This window comes from Rousettus aegyptiacus, unplaced genomic scaffold (genome assembly GCF_014176215.1).
Source record: "Rousettus aegyptiacus isolate mRouAeg1 unplaced genomic scaffold, mRouAeg1.p scaffold_m13_p_9, whole genome shotgun sequence".
Taxonomy (NCBI): domain Eukaryota; kingdom Metazoa; phylum Chordata; class Mammalia; order Chiroptera; family Pteropodidae; genus Rousettus; species Rousettus aegyptiacus.
The window spans coordinates 6,768,805-6,791,026 of NW_023416312.1; the positions used below are offsets into that span (position 1 = coordinate 6,768,805).

The 22,222-nt window shown below is 41.8% G+C and overlaps 1 protein-coding gene across 10 annotated transcripts in view; it reads right to left on the bottom strand.

Moving 5' to 3' along the window:
* The window catches only part of PHKA2 (phosphorylase kinase regulatory subunit alpha 2), a 73,221-nt gene that overhangs the window by 15,516 nt on the left and 35,483 nt on the right, over positions 1-22,222 (bottom strand). For all 10 annotated transcript variants that reach the window (XR_004952767.1, XR_004952766.1, XR_001597178.2 and 7 more), the window contains 10 exons: positions 18,171-18,266; positions 14,900-15,007; positions 13,799-13,877; positions 10,437-10,571; positions 9,650-9,759; positions 8,365-8,509; positions 8,030-8,108; positions 4,643-4,812; positions 3,700-3,876; positions 646-734 (listed from right to left, as the gene is read on the bottom strand). Coding sequence is in view for 6 of the 10 variants with exons in the window: in XM_016146902.2 (XP_016002388.1) it covers positions 646-734; positions 3,700-3,876; positions 4,643-4,812; positions 8,030-8,108; positions 8,365-8,509; positions 9,650-9,759; positions 10,437-10,571; positions 13,799-13,877; positions 14,900-15,007; positions 18,171-18,266 (1,188 nt within the window). In the remaining 4 variants the exon portion in view is untranslated. The remainder of the gene's footprint in view (positions 1-645; positions 735-3,699; positions 3,877-4,642; positions 4,813-8,029; positions 8,109-8,364; positions 8,510-9,649; positions 9,760-10,436; positions 10,572-13,798; positions 13,878-14,899; positions 15,008-18,170; positions 18,267-22,222) is intronic.

Below are 22,222 nucleotides of genomic sequence, written 5' to 3' on the forward strand. Positions count from 1 at the left end.
GTCATAAGTCATCACTGATCAATATTTATACTTTATACACTTTTCTCTGTATATGTTATACTTCGATAAAATATTTTTTTGAAAACAAAGCAAACACAAAAAGTATGTGACTTTTAAATAACGAAAAACTGAGCTTAGGTTAAAATATTCTCCAGTAGAAGCTGAATCTTTCTAGTCATGTGGGATAAAATCAACAAGGATTTCTGGATAAAATAACAAATTATGGGAACCAGTCAGGAATACCCTTGGATTTATTCTCCTGAGGAATTTTTTTCTAGTTTTGTACGCTGCTCTGCAAGTAGCCCGTCTTGGCTGGCTGGCACAGATAGGACAGGGCCAGGAAGTGAACTAGCTTATTTCCTCTGGTGCGACACAGATTCTGAGGAGTAGACAGAAAGTCAGTAGCCTTTTCCTACATGTAAAACACAAAGGTCTGCATCAAATTCAGTGTGCACGCTGACACAAAGCAGATTCTAGACAGCTAAGTCAGGAGTTTCACATCGACACCCAGAACTTCTAACCCTAAAAATCCTGGATATCAAGAAATATGTTCTTTCTTTCAAGTTTAACCACTTAAAAGGGTTCTTGGGACTATACTATCATCGAAGAATAGTATGCTTAAAAAAATGATTCTAAATACTTTACCTTTTTTAGGAGTGGCTGAGGAGAATCAACAAGATTTAGTGATTTACGGTGGGCACTTAGAACTTTAGTTGGCAGAGTCATGGGAACAACTGGAAAACAAGAGAATAAAGAGAACTCTCTTGAAGAGGAGGAAGGATAAAATATTTCTTTTAAGAGGTATGGTGACTACTCCTTATTTAGTACAAACCAACTAAAGGAAAGATTACTCATTTAGTTTAATTTCAACAAGTATTTATCATGTAGCCATATCACGTGCTAAATGTGGAAACAAGAAATGAGCAGGAGATGGATCTTGATCTAAGGAGCTGAATTTCAACTTTCCCTCTTAGAATTCAGGGAAAATTGTGTAGCATCTTAGGACTGGAAGGAGCCTTCGAAATGATTGAGCCTGACCTCTTTTTCTTTCAGATAAGGAAACTGAGAATCAGAGAGGGTAGACCATTTGTCCAAGGTCACGGGCCTTCTCATAATCAAGGTGTCTGGGCTTCCTATCCAGTATGTGCTTCACTTTGCCACTGCTGGGCTTTAAGGCTTCTGCTTTTAAACTACCTTTGGATGTTAATTATTATCAATATTTATTTATTCAGCCATTTGTGTCTTCCAGGCTATATCATATCATCTTGGGAAAATAGGAAGTTGTCAAGGTAAAGATGAGGCATATTTTAAAGGCATTTATAGACCTCTAGGTTATACTAGTGAATTAAACATACATTTAAATTCTGCTCAAACCCCTTCTAACACTACAGAAAAAAAATGTTTAAAAAGACAAATTCTCAAGATTAGGGAAAAGGAGAAGGTAACAGTAACAACATTTTGGAAGTGAGAAAGCTGACGGACAAAAGGTAACTAATTTAGCTTATACAAGGCAACCAAATCCCAAGCCTGCAGTAGGAAAAACCAAGAACCAGTCAGATTTACATCAGAGTATCCTCAGAAGTCTCAGGAGCTTGCTATACTATGTACCTCTGCAACTGGGGGGTCCCATGGGGTTGTCCAAAATGAGGAAGATGGGAGAGAAGCTGTGTAGGAAGCACCGAGCTCCCTAGATGTCTTCCTCAACTCCACACAGCTTGGCAACTGCCTTGCTCCCCCTGACAGAAGACTAGAGGGTTTCTCTGAAGAGGGTAAAAGGGGAGTATCTCTAGAGTGAGGGCTGACTGGTATATGTCAAGGCCTGGGTATATTCCTTAGGGGGAACAAGTGACTGTATAGCTCTAGGCAACCGGACTCTTACCTGTCAAAAAGGAGTCAGTAGATTATCTCTGGGAAATCTGCCCAGCCTACTCCTATGAACCCGACAGCCCCACCTACACACGTGGAGATTCTCATGCATGACCAGGTAACCAAGAGACATCCTGCACTGAAGGAAAGACTAATGTGGAAGACAGAAACCAAAAGAACAGGAAATATTGACTTGGGAGAAATGCAACTCATTTAGGAAGAAGAAAATATAAAACAAAACCAAAAAGCTCTACCATTAATATTCTTAGAGTAATAAATTCTATTACATGCATGAAACAAGAACAGATACAATTTAGAGAACAAAGATTGAGAAAATGATAGCAAAAGAGAAAAAATTGAGGGAGTGAAATGAAAAGTTGAAGTAATTGCCCCCAGAATAGAGCAAAAAATAAAGAAATGGAAGACGGAAGAGAATTGATAAAGACTTCTCTAGAAGGTCAACACGGGCATTGCAGGGTACCAGAAAGAGAGAACGGAGAAAATGAAGGAAAGGAAATGAGTCAAGAAATTGTTCAGAAAGACATAAATTTCCATACTGAAAAGGCCCACTGAGTACTCAACACCGTGGAGGAAAATACCCCCAGATCAAGGCACATCCCTGACATTCCAGAACCTGGGAGCAGAGACTACCCTAAAAACTTTCAAAGAGAAAACAGTTCACATTTGAAGGATCAAAAATCAGAATGGGTTTAGATTTCTCAATAGCAACACTGATAGTAATAAGACAATGAAGCAATGCTTTCAAAATTCTGAAGAAAAATTCACCTAGATTTTCAATCTAGAATTCTATACCAGCCAAATGAAACTACTGGATGTCCCACACCAAAATAGGAGAGTAAGGTGAGAAAAGAAAAGTTGAGGCACAAAACAGGAGAGCTGATGCAGGAGACAATGAAGTCTTAAAGAACTCTCCAGGATGGTAAAGAAAGATCTCAGATAAAACCTATACCCTGGACATGGAATGGTAACCAGGCCAAGAGTGGCAGTGAACTTCAGAAACTAGCAAGTTCAAGGCCATCCTCACCATGCCCTCTTTCATTATACCGTTTTTTAACCCACGGAAACTATTTCAGAATGTGTTCCACCAAAAGAATAAATTGAGGAAGGGGAACATGACAGATTCAGGAAACAGGGAACCCAACTAAAGAGATAAACAAAGGAGATTCCCAGGATGCCAGATATGCAATAGGCTAGAGCTTAATCAGCAAGACAGACGGTGACTTTTGGACTCTCAGAAAAGGAGTGGAACCCAGAGATTCCTGGATATGATTGACCTTGTGGAAACTTGTATTGCGAGGCCATTGGAAGGTGTAAAAAAGGAACCAGAGCAGATCAAAAGATAGGGCAACTGTTAGCTTTAAAAAACCAAAAAGTAAAAATGATAATATCATCATAGTATAAGATAATGCTCAGTTGGGAGTAATATTTGCTTACATATAATAACATAAAGAGTGAATACTGATTTAACTAAACTTTAATACAATTACATGGGCAGGTTAGGGGAAGTGATGCAGGTAAGTGGTCATTTAAGACAACTAAATCTTCACCCCATAACAGAAAGTCAACATATGCATGAAGACAGTAGCATACACAATTCCTTTAGAAATACGGAGGTATGTAAATGCCGGAAGAAACAACTAAGAGTTGGAAATGATTGCCTTTAAGGAGGAGTGGGGGCAATGGGAAGTGGAGGGGTAAGGCAGGAAACATCTGCATTTTGCTCTTTTTTAGGATTCTTTGACTTTTAAATTATGCTCATGCAGTACTTTGATAAAAGAAGTTATTTTAACAGGCAGAAAAGAGTTAACATACATGGAAATTCCAAACCCTTTGCTTTCGCCATTAAGGAAAGTATATCCCGAGTGGAGTGGATGGCACTGAAAACATGGCTGTCTTCCGAAGTCTTCTTACAAAGAGGGGGCAGATAGCACTTCGAGGATGTGCTTTGCAGGAGGTGATTGATATACTGGTCAAGTTCATCCTGGCTTTCTGTAATTGGACAGGTAGATAAAAGAGCCGATGAAAACAAGCTGTGGAAATGTTCTAAAGGCATAATAGTGATTGTGTGTAGCACACAATACTGAGTAAATTTAGTGGAAGACAACATTTTGATATAGATATTTGCGCTCCCACACCACCCCTGGAAAATATAAAGATATTTACATAAATATGTGTGTTTATCAAGTTACTGTTTGTAAAAACTTCATCTAGGAAAAGAAAACACAGGTGAATAGTGTTTATATCACATCGTCATAAAATAAACTGAATATGTAAGACAACCTGAGGGCCAGCAGCCTACATCTTTTCAAATTGTCATGAGTGAGCTAAGCATTATGAAACTCCCAGCCCCAATCCCAAGTACTATCTACAAGTAAAAATAGGTCACCTATTCAGTTTGAGAAATGTTATATACATAAGATTTCAACATTCATATCTAACCAACCCTAGATCATTCTACCATTCCTTTAAAAATTCAATCAGTGTGTTTCTGTCTTTAGGATATATTTTGTGAAAGGTACTTATTACTAAAACTCTTTGTCCTTCTAGGTTTAGAAAAGCCTCACTTTTGCAGTTGAGGCTTTTAAACTGCCATTTTATTCACTTTAATGCATTCAAGTTTCCAAAGCCTCTTTTTTGTTATGTTAATTACCAGCCATTTTCTGTGCTTGAGTCTAAGGGCAATTTTATCACAATGCCAAGGTTTCAATAAAATCAATGAACTGCCTGCAAAGGCATTCCTAGCTATATAATATACCTTGATTGTAGGTGTCTTCCAAATATCCTCCCAGCTCGAAATCACTATCAGGACTGAAGTTCTCTTCGCTGTCATCATCAAACAACTTCTCATCGCAGTCTGGATCAAGGAAGGTCAGATACGTGTAGAAAGATGTGGTGAGAAATTCCGAAAGGCTCCCTAATTTTACTCTGCCAAGGAGACACTATGTTAGAGATATAAGTGCATGTGGACAAACTTCCACTGTGAATCACGAAGAGACTTTTCAACAACCAGGTGGTGCTTCTGCCAGTATCAATCAATAAATACATCGCTCAGCAGTAGTCAGCCAAGAAATTGAAATGAAAAATTCAACAGCGAGTATTAAGTAGAAGCACACAGCATATTAAAAGCCAAAATGAATCACACTGATTTCTTACTTCCGAACCCAACACAAACAGAAGTCTATTTTACCGAATCAACCCAAGTTTTACAAAACATGTTCGGTGAACCACTTTTAACCAGGAACAAGCTTTGGGGATTTTTGCCCTAAAATGACTGGACCAGAACAAAACCATAAGCGATGACTGACTGGGTGCACTGCTGCCATGGTTTATGAGTCCCTACCACACAATGTGGTCACACAGGCACAGTTAGCACATCTCAGAGCCCAAATTCTCTCTAGAAGGAATGAGGTGGGTGGGCCATGCCTCGACCATCCCCCGATCAGAGCAGACACCCAGCATGGCCCTAGTATATATTATCAGGCTAGTAAAAGTTCCTCTGAAAACTGGGAGCTGGGTTTGGCACTGCAGAGGCAGCAGCCTCTTGAGTTCTGCAGGTCCATCCCCCCATGTTCGGAGAGCATGTGGGATGTCCACCCTACAGAAAGGAAGTCTACTCTGTGTGCTTCTTGAAATGTTAGATTTGGAGGCAGAAATAGCTGAGAGAAACATTTGAAGAGTAAACTAAAGAGAGGATGCAAATGAAGTCACAGGTGATTGAGCTTCAATGAGCAAATGGACTATACATCATAAACATGGTCCAAGGGCAAGGAGGGACCACTTAGGCATCTTTCATAGTATTTATGTCCCTATGCTCCTTCCTAGCGCCACCCCCTCCCCCAAGGAGCTCACAAAATTCATGTACGAAGTGGGCAGGACATCAACATTGCTGTCCCCACACAGGCCAGCTAGCCAGGGAGGGGCAGGGCTGCACCCTTTCCTGGGTTGCAGGGGCCTCTGCCACCACCCAGTCTCTGAAACACTTGTCTCCATGTGTGTCTGCATCAGGAGACTGTGGTCTCTCCTCAGCCTCTTTGTAATAACTCCCCCCGCTTCCCATCCCGAATCCCCAGGGCCTTTCTAGTGACATTTTCACCCAGAGGTCAGGGAACAGGCAGTTAAGGTGGAGCATGGAAGAAAGACAATGGAGAGCCTCCCTCTGATGAAGTTGAAAGAAGTCAGATCAAAGGTAGAAAGGTAGTAATTTAAAAAAAGACTTCTGATAGCAAGCTACCCCAGATGGGTCCCAGAGCATAGAGACTGGTATTTAGGGTGAGTTCAGCTTTTTAAAGACCCTCAGGCCTAAAGAAAAAGGCAAAATGAGATTCAGTTGTAACTATCAAGAACTTGGTAGGAAAGGCAGCCCATGGAGCCTAGGTGTTCCTGTTTCGTCCCCTAGTTCTCTGAATCTTTGTCATACTCTACTAACGGGAGGCCCTCCTGATTCCTGCAAGCACTTGGCCAGTTCTGCATGGTGGTTACAGCCTGGTTTCTGGACTCACACAGAGCTTCTGCACCTATTCGTCCTGTGCTCTGACTCTCTGAGGCTAGAGCTACTTGTCTGTGAAATGGGAAATATGGACCATGTGACCAAATGAAGACTAAATGGCACAATCCATATAAAGCAACAAAGAACACTGTACGTGTGCAATTAACTGCAGACAGTGTCCTTTTGACAATGATTCCATTTCAATTAAAGTTTATTTTGAAAAACAATTATGGGGGTATGGTATTTTCTTTCGGTTATGATGCCCTACACCAGGTGGTAACTTATCCAAACTGGAGGTGAAATGTATAAAAGTGGGCGTCAACTGCAGTTATGGCGCCAGTGCTGGAAATGTAGATGGCAAAGTGCTGGGGACAGTCTGACACTCCTGAAAGAGACCCGAAGGAGCTCAGAGGGAGAGGGTCATTTCAAGTCAACAGCAAAACGCACAGCAAGCTCTGTAAGCAGAAGTGCCAATCCGAGCACCTAAAAATACAGTGACTCGACCCTGAGGACATCAGGCTACATGAAATAAGTCAGTCACAAAAAGACCAATACTGGATGAATCCACTTAGATGAGATACCTAGAGACAGAAAGGAGAAGGGTGGTTGCCAAGAGCTGAGGGCAGGGAAAATGGAGAGCTGTTTAATGGGTACAGAGTTTCAGTTTTGCAAGATGAGAAGAGATCTGGGGATTAGTTACACAACAAAGTTAACATACTTAACACTACTGAACTGTACACTTTAAGATGCTGAAGATGTTAAATTTTACTTACATGTAATTTATCACAATTTAAAGATTTTTTAAAATTTCGCTGTGGGAGGATGTGAGAGGAAGGGCTAACTTCAAGACCCAAACATTTTTAGCAACTGGCATTCCATCCAGGACCAAATGGAAGCCTTCCCGAGCCTGGGAACGGCCATGTCTCCCTACAGACTGGCTGCACAGTGAGGTTCTCCTTGGGGCTCTCTTGGCATATTCTAGGGGATTCAGAGAGATCATAGCATAGCTGCTACAGGGAAAACCTCTGCCTTGAGACAGTCAGAAGGTACAAAAATGGAAGGGGTCTTCCTGGGTGGTGAGCTCCCTATTGCTCAAGGTGCTCGACTGTAATACCTGGGAGTGTCTGCCATACTGTGAGCCTGCAAACTGGAATGGGTATCATTCCACTGAGAACGAGAGGACAGTGGTCTACGCAGGCCCATTCAGGTCCTCTACTCTGAGAACCACTAAGGAATCTGTAAAGTTCTATGAATTATTTTTAAGGCAATAGCACATTCATGTGAATTCAAGGAGCATTTATTGAGCACCTGCTAGATCCTAGGCACTGGGTGTTTTCTTCCATGCCTTTTACTAGAAACAGACACAGCATTCCACACATGCCATCTAAGGATGCCAGTTCAGAGGAATTGATATGTTTACATTTCTATGCACCAGGTCTCTGGTCCCCATGAAATCTTCACTAACACCCACCAAATGCTGCTTTAGAGATGATTCCAGTTTCACCTAGGTGACCAGATTAGATAAGTTTTAACTTCCTTTTTACTCTCAAGTGGCATGCTTCTATGTTCAGCAAGTGATATGAAAAACTGGGAGAAGGTCAGCAAAAGACTTTAAGAAAGACCACTACTTTCATTTTTAAAAACATCATAAATTACCTAGCTCCTCCAAAATATCCATCCTCTAGTTTTCTAATTGTAGAAAGCACTGCAGAATGAATGTCTGAGCCATCATTTACTAAGGGGGAAAAAAAGATGAATTAGTTTACTTAATCTGGGAATACTTTTTTGGGGGGAGCATGCACTGAAATGTTTTCATCACCACAATCCAATTAAAACATGTATGTTACAGCAGATTCTTGAGCTAAGAAACTATACTACCGAGAACCACTTTCAGTGTTTAGCTCTGTCCATGGGAGCCATTTTAAACATTTTGAAAAGGGCCCAAATCAACAGTGGGACATAGATCAGTCAGATCAAGTTTATGGAGTTACTGAGCATGGTGTTGGTGATGGGGAAGGTGAGCGTAGGTCTGCCCGTCATCCTCCAGCAGGTGCACAGGTAGGCCAGTTCGATTCTCAGCATCTCCACGATCATCTCGTTGTCCAGGGCTAGGTAGAAGTGATGCTGGTCGGTGAACTGCAAGTCAGAACGGGCCAAGTTAAAGGCTGTCCTTGACTTCCCTCGACACAACCCCAGCTGTTGTTCGGGGCAGCACTAATCCTTATGTCACTTTTCTGGAGAAGAGGCTCAATCCTGGCTCTAATCCACCCATTATGGGGCTCTCCTCGCAATCAGACAAATCGACCTGTCGCTTGCCCAGGAAGGGAAAGGGGCATGGCTAGATCTATTTACAGCTCCTCAGATGGGGATTTAAGCAACTGGCCTAATACTGCTGTCTCCGAAAGGAAATCAATAACTCCTTAATTCGTACTCCTCTAGGGCTGCTGGGCTCAGAGATGCTTTCCAAGTGAGGGCACTGAGAGCAGGTGAGATGTGGAGACTGTGTTCACCTGATTGATGGCCTGGTTAATGTGAACTAAAGACACTGTCACCTGATGTCAATAAAGATCAAATTGTTCTCCTAGTCTCTGAACTAGTCCGTGCTCAGTCCATGCTCTGGTCTGAAATTTGTTATGAAAGGAAGTAACTCACAAGCTTTAAGTGAACAGTGTAGGGTGGGGTGAAAAGGAGCACCTTGGGGCTATTGACCCATAACTGACTGTGTGCCCAGGCAGTGGGTGGGCTGTGTCCCACAATGACCAAGTGACCCCACAGTTGGTCTTCCTAGCTGCCCAAATGGATGAAAAACGTTTGCTTTGGGATCCACAGGGATAATTTCCTTTGGAAATAAAAACTCTGCAGAAAAGTTCTATAATCAACATATGTAAGATCCTGTCAAGGGGACTAGGGCCTGAAAATCAGATTGGCTGTGTGTTATGTAGAGGGTCCAATGAGAACCTAAGCAAAGGTGAGAGACTATTGTGAGTAGGGGCACAAGGACTGGGAATCAAAGTAACATGTCACTAGAAAATTTGTAAAGCGGTGTGAATTTCACTACCACTCATGACTGGAAGTCACGACACACTCAATTCGAGTCAAGCCATTTACTGAGCACCTACTATGAGTAAAGAATTGTACTTGGTATCAGGTATCATCTTATATGTCTCTATTTGAACATACGCATGCATTCTGCCACTTTCAAAGTAGCTCACCAGACGGAAAAGACAGCTTAATGAAAGGATGCTTATTAGTTTGCTACTGGCTTGCTCTTCTCACCTGGGGTGTGAAAGTAAAGATCTGGTTCCTAATCACATATAGTTTAGATGTTCCAAGGACGCCAATGTGCCGATATGGTCGCCCACTCAATTTCATATTCTTATTCCGTCCTATTTGAAAATAAAAGAGAAACTGGAGTTAGAGCAAATATAGTAACATCTAATCCAAGTGACTTTGGGTAAGACTGAACTTATTTTATGTTAAATAACTCACTGTTTTTTAAATACCATCATCCTTCTTTAAAGGGACAAGGATGAATTAAAAACAAATCTCACCCTCTTCTTTACATGCATGTATACGAACAGCATCTGGTTCAACATCTATATGGAATAAAACTATTAAAAGAACTTTATTAATGTTTACTTTCAATTTATTTAGTCTTGAGCCATAACACTAAACAAGGACAGATTTTAGAGAAAGTAAAGAGAACCCTCTCCCATTTTAATGGACAAATGAGCATTTTCCAAGACTAGATAAAAATTAGAAACATTATCAAGACACAAACGACTGTTCCAATTGTGAATTTTCAAAGGTGGCTGCTTGTTTTACAACAGATCTGGTAAATCGCATGGCCAAGCTATGGTGGGCGACAGACATATACTGAACTGGCAATGAGGAGAACATGCTTGCGTGCCCATTCCTCTTCACATTGAAACGGTAAGACCACCTGCTTTAGTGCTTTGCCCAATTCTTTAGAATTTACACACACCACAGTCTCCCCCAGACCCAAAACCTAGAACCGAGATGCCCCCTTGCCAAAAGCACACTGCTATTTCCCCAAACCTACCAAGCTTGGCATATATGTGACTGAGGATCCGGCCTGGTTGGACTCGGATTGGGTGAATGTCAGCAATGCTCTGGACATCCATCCCATGCTTCCTCAACAACTCCTTAATGTGGTTGTTTTCTGCCAGAACAGTAACTGCAAACAAGAAGAATACAGAATCTGCATTAGATTGTGGCCTCTGTCTCTTCGCATGACTTTGAGGCATTTACCGATCTCTTCATTGGCCTATGATACACACATTAGCATGCTCTCCACACAATGGGTGGCTTTTAAAATGACAGTGCCTGTACTGCTGCTCTTCCTGATTCGCTCTGGCTCTGCCTCCCCCCAACACCCATGACACATACTTATAGAGAACCCACAATGTACAAGACAGTCTGATTAGAGACTTCTAGAAATGGTCTTCAAGAGGTCTCAGGCCGATTTATCCCATTTCAAATGAAGTCTTGCTTCCCTCTGGGTCTATATTTATTCTACACCTGTTTTGTATTCTTTTCACATGGATCCAGGAGTGGAAACAGTTCCACATGGGGACCCAGAGGAAGCCTGTGTTTCTGCTCCCAAAGCACAGGAAAGAGGGGCATATGCCAGCAGAGGAGCTCTGACAGGGGGGGAGGATTTTCCTCTGGGGAGAAGGGACAGTGGGCCTGTTAGTGGGCTGCTGGTTGTAGTGGGACAGCTTGGCCTGCCTGGAAGCACAGCACAGGGCCCTGCTGGTGGGGAAGAGCCACTCCAAAGCCAGGCCCTGTACCCCCAGTGGGCTGGCCTGGGCCCTATCTCCAGTAGGTGAAGCTGAACATCTGGTTCTACAAAGGGCAGGAGCTCAGAGTGTCTGGGACATGGGAGCCTGTGTGGGGAGGACTAAGACCCCTACACCATTGAAATCAGTATTGCTGGCTTTTAAGAGAAGAGACAGTGCTTTGACAGAGAAAAGGAGTCTGGGGAAGGGACTGGAGAAGGGGAGTTTCAGGCATAGAGAGTAGCTGGTGCTGTATCCACCTGCAGCAGAGCCTGCTGGGAACTGGAGGGGCTTGGGGCTGTGCTTGGGCTGGAGGAAGAAGACTCAATTACTGCTAAGGTACTTCCCCCCCCCCACCCCCGAGCCCCACCATTGTACCCACAGGATGGTAGTACCTGAAAAATACTCATAAATGCCATTGAAACCGGAATGTCACCCCCTTTTATTTGCATAGCATGTGATGCTTTTTCAAAGTATTTTACTATCTATGATCTCATCTGAGCTTCACAATAGGCCCTCAGGGGAAGACTTTCATGCTTAACTGGCCAGCTGTAGCCAAACAGGGATTGGAAGCTGATGCCCCCAGGCCCCAGCAAATGGGAACATCAGCCATGCAGGACTGGGTGGGTGGCTTCCCTTAACACCTGTCTTTTCTATGTGGTGACAGAAAGAAATCTAACTATGGGAAGTGAACACACACTGTAAATATATATATATATATATATATATATATATATATATATATATATATATATATCTTACTGTTAAAGTATAGAGCTGAAACTTACTGGATTTCATTAACCAATGTCATCATAAAAAAATTAATTTTAAAAAATCTGTCTTTTCTAAAGCTTCTAATATTGTACAGAGATCCACATACATCAGAGCCACACAGTGGTCATACTCTGTCTTTTATAAGCATGGTTTGACTGAGACCTGTGAGTCTCATGACCTGATACAGCCATATGTGGAGACGTTTCTGAAACTGCACTTCCCCTTCCTCTAGGCCAGGCCCTCTGATACTTTCTACTCTGTTCTATTTTAGTATAGTCACACACTGCTTACCAATAGGGATACATTCTGAGAAGTGCATAATTAGGTGATTTTATCATCATGCAAACACAGTGCGCTTACACAGCTTAGGTTGCATAGCTTACTACTGTAGTTGTATGTGCTATATTTTTAATACGACTGCAGTGCAGTGGGTTTGTTCACACCAGCATCCCCACAAACACGTGAGTAATGCATTGCGCTATGATGTTATAACAGTTATGCCATCACTAGGCGATAGGAATTTTCCAACTCTATTATAATCTTATGGGACCACTGTCGTATGTGGTCCATTGTTGACTGAAATGTTAGGTGGTGCATGACTGCATGTTAAAAAAAATGCTGCTCAGGACTCATCAGCATATCCCAGTTTGCATTTAGAAAACCTGCCTTGTGCAGCATGGGCTCTGGTTAAGTGCAGACACTGTGGAGTCAGGCTAGATCAGTCTGCCTGAACATTGGAACTGGGTTTGCACCTCTGGCTTCCAGCGGTGGGTCCTCGGGTGAATAAGTTAACCGCTAAGCCTCTTGTGTAAGATGAGGATGATAATCATAATCATCATAGTTTCTGCCTGATCAGAATGTCGTGACATTTGGGTATATCTCGTGGAGGGCCTGGCTCACGATATCAACCAAGTGGTATCCTGCAGGCCTCTCACTGCATCACGGGCAGGTGCAGTGAAATGAGTCTGTGGCCACAAGGAAGGTCGCCTTTCATTGGTTTAATAATCATTTTTAATGTATTGAGTGCATGTGTGTCAATCAATGTAGAAGCTACAAGAATGGCGTGGGCCTTGTCCTTAAGAAATGTACAGTGTCATTTAGAGGAAATAAGGTGTCAACATGATGTGCTCTGGTACCGGCTGGTATGTAAGCTGCTCTGTGTGGCATGTGAGCTCCTCAGGAGTCCTTCCCAGGAGGAAAGCAGGGAGAGAACTGGCAAGCTGGGTGCACGCCAGGCTGCGCCCCATGCTGAGAGCTTCCGCTATGGCAATGTCAGTTCGTCTCAGGATCCCCTGTGAGGAGGCACCAGTCATGACAACCCGGAGGCACAGAGAGGCGAAGTCACGTGGCTAGGTAGAGACAGTGCCTCAGCAGCTCAGGCTGGCCTTCCGCCTCTCCGGAAGAGGTGTTGGCTGGGGAGGAGAGGAGGCAGGTGGAGGCAGGTGAAAACATGGGCCCGCAGCTCTGGAAGGCAGTCAGACCTCAGAGGGAAGAATGAATAAACCCTCCCTAGGGTTCTGGGTTTTCACAGGGCTCATGTTCTACTTCTTGAAAAATGGCAGTTATGAAAAACGATGCTCAATGAATCAATCACCTGTGCGCCGACTGCAATCAAGGTTTAGATTCAAAGAAATAATTGCTTTGTCGAAAAGAATTTTGTAATTAGGAAGACTATTGTTGCCTTTGGGAGCTACTGAATTATAGGAAGTATTTCACAAAACTGATATACACTAAAGCATACATCCATATATACTTTTTAAAAATTAAATAGGAAACTAGGGAACAATTTACATTAAAAATAACATGGGTTGTACAAAGTTAAATATGAATAGTAAACATGCTCACAAACCTTGTACTACGACATCGGGTTTGACGGAGGTGGAAAATCTTCTATTTAAGGGATCAATTTCACCAGTGGCAAGAAATCCCTAAGAAAATAGGAGCATTACTGCTATGAAATACTAATTAACTAAAATTTCACCTTAAACCTGTTTGAAAATGACATATCCGGGGGCTCAAAATATTCAGTATTTGACTTCTCTAGATGTTTCAAGTCAACCGCTTATTTCCTCTGAAACACAGTATACAATTAGACAGCCCCTGATAAATGTTATTGCGTTTTCAGCACCTGGCTCTGCAGGGCTAGTGAAATGTGCCACTTTGTGTGTGTGAAAAGCGCAACAGTAACTAACGCTTCTAGAGCCCTCACTCCATGCTCAGTATGTGCACTGTCACATGTAGGCCTCCTAGCAGGCGGGCACTACTGTTATCACCATTTTATAGGTGGGAAAACCAAGGTAATGTGCTTAAGGCAGAGTGGGGACTTGGTCCAGGGCTGACTGACCTGAAACAAAAAGCTCCCCTCCCTGCTTGAATATGGATCTCCTCACATTTTCTATAAGTGGTCAGAGCCCTAAGAGAGGGGACCAAGGTGCTCTGGGAGCTCTGAGGGGGAAGTGGACCTAATGCTGGGCCCAGAAGAAGGCCTTCTCATCGAAGAGGAGGCAACGGCAGCAGTTATGCTTTCCCATGTGACTGATACTGAAATCAGAGCTGGAAGGTATCACAGAGATGATCAAATCCAACCTCTTCGCTTCACAGATAAAGAAACTGAGGCCCAGAGAGGTTAAGAGAACTGCCCATGGAGACAGAGCTAGTCAGAGGCAGGGCTAGCTTTCCAAGAGAGATACATGCGTTTTCCCTGCTAATATGACAGAAGAATAAGACTCCCCACCCCCAAGGACATGACCATGAAATTGGGGAGATGATCATACCCACAAACAACTCCTTTACCTCAGCACCTATAGCTCCTAAGGGCCACTTGTGCCCCGCACACCCCATGCAGCTGATTTTAAAGCCCCGAAGATGCCAAAGACGATCATAGCCACACTGGGCAGAAAGCCCTTGTGCTCTTCCAGCAGCCCATCTGTGAAGCCCCCTAGCCCCCTACCTCTGCCAACAGCGAGCTGAGGATGTACAAGGACTGACCCCACAGATGGGGCAGCTTCCCCAGAGGAACTCTATCCACCGTGTGAGGATTCTTATACTCTTCGTCTACCTGGCAAAGAGAAAAACCCAAAGTCAGACTGTCAGGATAAAAAGGCCCACATCACTGTACAGAGGAGAGTACACTGAGGATTTACAAAATGCTTCTCATTCGCTCCTCTAGACCACTTCTGTGAGAGAACTGGGAAAGGGAGGCCTTCGAGGCTAAACCCTTGTGCGAAGGGCTGCACAGGAAGCAGCAGAAGTGGAATTCAAATCTAGGCCTAGTTTCAGGCCAGTGCTCTGCCCATAAGCACACTGATGGCAAAAGGCAGAGATAGACATTGGAAGCCTGGCCTGCCTTCTTTGAGCACAGCTCTGGACAACAATAAGTTCCACAACTCATGCTTACATCCGGCTGTATTATGGGTACAATCATTTAAACATCGGCTTATGGTCATGGCAGCGGATCCCTGGATGCTAAGTCAGCTTTCTTCCATCTTGCTATATCCCCAGGCGTTCATAAACTCTGTGTGCTTATGCAAGAAAACTGCCAGAAGGTGGCACTATTTATTGAGGAAAAGCAATTGTACTATTAGATTATGAATTTTCCGTCAGGGATGCAAAAAGCTGAATCTGCTGGGGCCTTGTGCAGTTCTCTTTCTGGTGGACAGTGCTGGCTATACATTGCAAAAGTTAGTCTGCAACTTCCTCTGTTTTAAATTCCACACTGACTTTTGGGGTTTGAGTTATGACAACGTTTTTGGGGGTATTGTTAGTGACCACTTTTCTCCTCCAGAAAACAGCCAATCGAAGGAAATAGGAAACACATCCTTCTTCGAAGGGGAAAATCACACCATGAGGGGAGTCATTCTCTGCTTGTACATTAATCAGTGTTGTTATGAATATATTTAGAAAAATGTTTTAAATTCGTTTAGTAGTAAACATTCAAAAAGCCTAAGCTCGTAAACTAAAGAGAATTAAACATCGCCAGTAATCAACTAATCAAATAGAATAGTGTGGGAGGAGAGTCTCCAAAATGTCAGAGTGGTTATCTTTGTGTAGTAAGATTAAAGATAAATACTACTTCTTTCTACAAAATCCTGGATGTTTTACAGTGTGCAGGATTACTGTTACAATCGGGCTGCATGTTAAAGCTTTTTGAAATGTAAGTCGTGTGCAGAAAGACTGCAAAGATCTAAGATGAGAAATAGTCAATGCAAAGAACACAAGGCAGATAAGGAGTGCAGATCAAAAGACAGCCTGGCTCGGCCCTCCTGCCACCCACGGGCTGACTCCTGCCTCCCCGTGGTGGCATCCCTCTGCCTCTCTCTACCCCCGTCCTTCTGATCTGCCTACAGGTTCCCTAGTGCACCAGGCCTTTGCTGCCACCACTCCTGTGTCTGTCCTCTGTCCCCACGACTGACTCCTACGACCCCCATTCGCCTGCAAGCTCAAAGAGGCAGAGCTGGCATTGTGACTCGTTTGTGCCCCAGGACCTAGCCTGGTGCCTGGCCCAGAGCAGCTGCTCAATGCACATTTGCTGGGCACATTGCATTGGTCTCAAGCTATCCAATGGAAGCCCGTGTGGATGGTGGCAGCTTGTACAAGCATGTCTGGCTGAGGAAGTGAGTAAGGCTGAAATCCAGGCTGGATGCCACCTTGGCCTGGGGCTGCAGCCATTCTAAGGATGAGGCCCTTTTCCTATTATGCACGAAGGTGCCATATGGGTCTGGGTAGCCCTGTTTGAAATGGTTTCTACATGTCACTGACGTTGACGAGTGAGCCTTTTCAGCTGTCTTCTGGAAGCATCCAACGTAAACTGTGGTTTACATACAACAGTGTTCAAAATTGGTCCCTAGCTTTTGTGTAAACCCATTGGATAAAGGAAGATGTTGCCACGACAAGTAGAAACCCAAAGGTCAGTGTGGAGTTTAGAAAAGAAAAGGTTGCAGAGTAACTTTTTATAACGTGTAGCCAGCACTGTTCATCGGAAAGAAAAGTATCACGCAGCATTTAGTACTCAGGAAAATGTGCTTTTTAGTAGAACACAGATGGATGGTTATTCTCTACCATAAAATAGGTAAAATATCCCTGAAGTCATTTATTTTCCCTTCCTCTCCTTCCTGTTTCCAAATGATCTCTCATTACTGATTTTGTTTTGCCAAATGCCTCAGTACTGGAAAAGAGGCAACCTGAAAAAGTAGTTGCTAAAAAATAACTATCCAGCCCCCACTGTCAGCCCCTTACCACCAACAGGTACACATCACACATAGTAAAATAAATACATTTGCAGGAAATCTAGGTCTCTGACACTTAGAGAGCAAAGAGCTCCTGTAGACAACATGGTCTGATCTGTGGTGAGGGACTCTCCATCACTTGAAGATGCATCATCCATTAGGAGGCAGTGGAGGGTTGCGGGGAGGTGCTGAATCTGGGGTGTGGTCCCAGGCAGAGCCCAGTGCTATCTGAGCCCCGACAGGTTCAAGAACTGCTTTGGGTGGAGGCACGCAATTTCAGAGGCCCCACCAGTCCCCTGACCATGTGCTTGTGGGCCCGATTCAACCACGGAACTCTTAAACCAAAGCTGACAGCTTCTGCTGGGTTACCGTCTCCTGCAGGCCCTGTCACTTGTGGAGAAGATGCTGCTCTCTGAAGTCTCTTCCTCCACAAATGCAACAAGAAGCTCTGAAGCAATAGGAACATCTGAAGGACAAATAGTCTTGAATCAAGAATTCTTTTCTTCTAAACATGAGACATGTATAGGGAAGTCTTCTCACCAAGATGTATAGGTCCATCCATAGTCGCTCAATTTAGTAACTGGATAGGATGAAACTATCTTTGGGCATCTTTCTAGAACTGGCCAGTTTCTCTATCCTTGATACACAATGGCTTCTAAGTGATTACCCAAGCTCTAGGTGTGGGAATGGCTTGACTCAAAGGAAGAGATTCTCAACTATTTCCACACATCTCTTATCCTCCTTCTGTGGAAGTGTGTGAGATTCTAGTACCCAATAGCGTTTCGTGCTTTTTTGGGGCTTATTTGGCCTTGGGCTCAGGTGATAAACAGGTATCCTTTGGAAGTCCCTTGGGCACCCCTGGTCAAGCATGGCTCCTAAGCCATAACTCCTGTGAAAGACAGGAGCACTACTGAAGGCTTTAGTAGAAGGGAGATGAAAAATACCAAAAGGCCAAGCACCAACTTGCTTTGCTCCTGATAAGCAGTGCCTGCTTACCTTGTTAGGTGGGATGGCATAGAGTTCTGGCAGCAGGTGGATCCCGTTCTTACCCCTGATTAATATTCCCTCCAGGGCCTCTCGGTATTCTTGGACCTGAAAAATAGCACCACCCCCCATAGTATGAAAGAGGGGTCCTTAATGCTTCACTGGCAGTGCAACATAGAAAAACAGCTCTCTTGGCAACAGATTAGAAGTAGGACACAGGGCCAAGAAATACACAAATACCTTCAGCTCAAGGAGTATAAGAGGAACTGGAACTCTTGCTGACGGCAAATGTAAAAAGAAGCTAAATACAACTGATTTCTTCTGTGTTGTCTATAACTCATGATTTAAACATGTCACTCTTCTCACATATTTCAATTTTGTCTCACCAACTAGACTGTGGAGGCCAGATCTTAAACAGCATATCCTATTTCCACCTAACAGTAGTTTTCCACTTAAAAGGCCCAAGAAATTTATTTATTGCTTAAGAAATATTTTGCTGAACAAATCTGATGTGAGGGAAAGCAAGAATATGTACTATGATACGTGTACTCCTATTCTTAGGATGCACTACTCAATATAATAAAAGCTGTTGATGTAAACATTTCCATTAAATTGAAAAGGTAGTGATAAAACCCTATGTATTAAAAGGGAAAAGAAGAAAGGGGAAGAAACTGTAATTAGCCACATAGCTATTTAACACATTCTGTGTTTGGAGATCCCAGCCAAATGCCTTTCAGATCTCATTTTCTTGTCTTTTGAAATTTATGGTGAGGAAAGCATGACCAGGGGTGTGTCATTTTTAAAAAATGTCAATGGGCAGTAAGTAGAAGAGACAGCATAAGTGTAAGGGTGGTAAATTCTGTGGTACCTAGAGAATAAGGTACTAATAAGCATGGTCTTTTTTGTCTCCTTAGCTTTTTTGTTGTTTCTGATTATTGTCAAGTTTGTTCAAAATTGAAATTCCAACTCTATTCTTTTGAGATCTTTCAGTTCTGGGATAAAATGACAGAGAATATAAGGCCCAAGATAATCACTAAAGAATCAACAATGTCAAAATCTATGGGACACAGCTAAATGTAGTCCTAAGAGGGAAATTCATAGCAATAGAGACCTACCTCAAGAAATAAGAAAAAGCTCAAATGAACAATCTAACCTAATACTTAAAAAAACTATAAAAAGAACAAGAAACAAAGCCCAAAGTGAGTAGAAGGAAGGAAATAATAAAGACCAGAGCAGAAATAAATGAAAAAGAGTCTACAAAAACAATATGAATGATTAATGAAACCAAGAGCTGGTTCTTCAAAAGGATAAACAAAATTGATAAATCCTTAACCAGACTCATCAATGAAGAAAGATAGAACATTCAAATAAATAAAATCAGAAATGAAAGAGGAGAAATAACTATGGACTCCACAGAAATACAAAGGATCGTGAGAAAATACTATGAGCAATTACATGCCAACAAATTGGACAATCTGGATGAAATGGATATATTCCTAGAAACATACAATCTCCCAAGACTGAGTCAAGAAGAAACAGAAAATCTGAACTGAGTGATTACTACCAATGAAATGGAATCAGTAATCAAAAAAATCCTTCCCCCACAAAAAAAAGTCCTGGACCAGATGGTTTCATAGGCGAATTTTATCAAACATTCAAAGAAGAATCAACACTATTGCTCTCAAACTATTCCAGAAAATTCAAGAAAAGGGAAGGCTCCCTAATTCCTTTTACGAGCCCACCAGTACCTTGATCCCAAAACCAAAGATATTTCAAAAAAAGAAAACTATAGGCCAATATCTCTTATGAACATTGATGCAAAAATCCTCAACAAAATATTAGCAAACTGAATTCAGCAATACATTACAAATATCATACACCATGATCAAGTTGGATTTATGCCTGGGATGCAAGGTTGGTATAATATCTGCAAGTCAGTTAATGTGATACACCACATTAACAAATTGAAAGATAAAAATCATATGATTATATCCACAGATGCAGAAAAAATGCTAAACAAAATCCAGCATCTATTTATGATAGAAACTCTCGGCAAAGTCAGAATAGAGGGAACATACCTCAACATGTTAAAGGCCATATATGACAAACCTACAGCTAACATCACACTCAATGAAAGGCTAAAAGAATTTTCCTTAAGATCAGGAACAAGACAAGGATGCCCACTTTCACCGCTTCTATTCAACATCGTATTGGAAGTCCTAGCCATAGCAATCAGACAAGAAAGAGAAATAAAAGGTATCCAAATTGGAAAGAAAGTAGTAAATCTCTCATTATTTGCAGATGACATGATACTATATAGAGAGAACCCTAAAGATTCTAACAAAAAACTGTTAGAACTGATCAATGAATTCAGTAAAGTAGCAGGATGCAAAATTAATATTCAAAAGTCAGTAGCATTTTTATACACCAATAATGAACTTTCAGAAAGAGAAATTAAGAAAACAATCCCATTTATAATTGCATCGAAAACAATAAAACACCTAGGAATAAAATTAACCAAGGAGGTAAAAGATTTGCTTTCAGAAAATTATGTCATTGAAAAAAGAAACTGAAGAAGATACAAATAAATGGAAACATATACTGTGCTCATGGGTAGAAAGAATTAACATCATTAAAATGGCCATACTACCCAAAGCAGTCTATAGATCCAATGCAATCCCTATCAAAATCCCAATGACATTTTTTGGAGAGCTAGAACAAATAATCCTAAAATCTATATGGAACCATAAAAGACCCTGAATAGGCATGGCAATCTTGAGAAAGAAGAACAAAGTTGGAGGTTATTGTACTACCTGATATCAAACTATCCTACAAGGCTACAGTAATCAAAACAGCATGGTATTGTCATGAAAGCAGATACACTGATCAGTGGAACAGAATAGAGAGCCCAGAAATAAATTCACACCTATACACTCACTTAATATATGATGAAGGAGGTAAGAATATACAATGGGGTAAAGACAGTCTCTTCAATAAATGGTGTTAGGAAAAGTGGACAGACACTGAAAAAAAAATTAAAGTGGACCACCTTCTCACATCATATACAAGAAGAGACTCAAAATGGATTAAAGACTTAAATGCAAGTCCCAAAACCATGAAATTTCTAGAAGAAAACGTAGGTAGTAAAGTCTCTCTAATATTGCTACTAGTAATTTCTTTTCAGATATATCTTCTCAGGCAAAGGAAACAAACGAAAAAATAAACAAATGGGAATACACCAAACTAAAAGGTTTTTGCACAGCAAAGGAAACCATCAACAAAACAAAAAGACAACCTACTGAATGGGAGAAGGTATTCACTTATGTTACATCTGATAAGGGGTTAATATTCAAAATATATAAAGAACTCATATAACTCAACAACAGAAAAACAAACAAGCCAATTAAAAATGGGCAGAAGACCTGAATAGATATTTCTCAAAAGAGGAAATGTAGGTGGCCAATAGACATATGAAAAGAAGCTCAAGGTCACTAATCATAGAAATGCAAATTAAAACCACAACGAGATATCATTTCACACCTGTCAGAATGGCTATCATCAATAAATCAAAGAACAACAAGTGTTGGCAAGGATGTGGCAAAAACAGAGCCCTGTAGGTGGGGCTGCAAATTGGTACAGCCACTATGAAAAACAGTCCAGAGGTTCCTCAAAAAATTAAAAAATGGATCTACCTTTTGACCCAGCAGTTGCATTTCTGGGTATTTATCCAAAGAAAACAAAAACAACAATTCACAAAGATCTATGCACCCCTATGTTCATGGCAGCACTATTTACAATAGCCAAGATATGGAAGCAATCTAAATGCCCATCAACGGATGAATGGATAAAGAAGTTATAGTTCATATATACAATGGAATATTACTCAGCTATTAAAAAAATGAATTCCTATCATTTGCAATGACATGGCTGGACCTAGAAGTTATTATGTTGAGCGAAATAAGTCAGACAGAGAAAGATAAGTACCATTTGATTTCACTGATATGCGAAATCTAAGGGGAAAAAAAGAACAAACTAATCGAAAACAGACTCACAAATATAGAGAA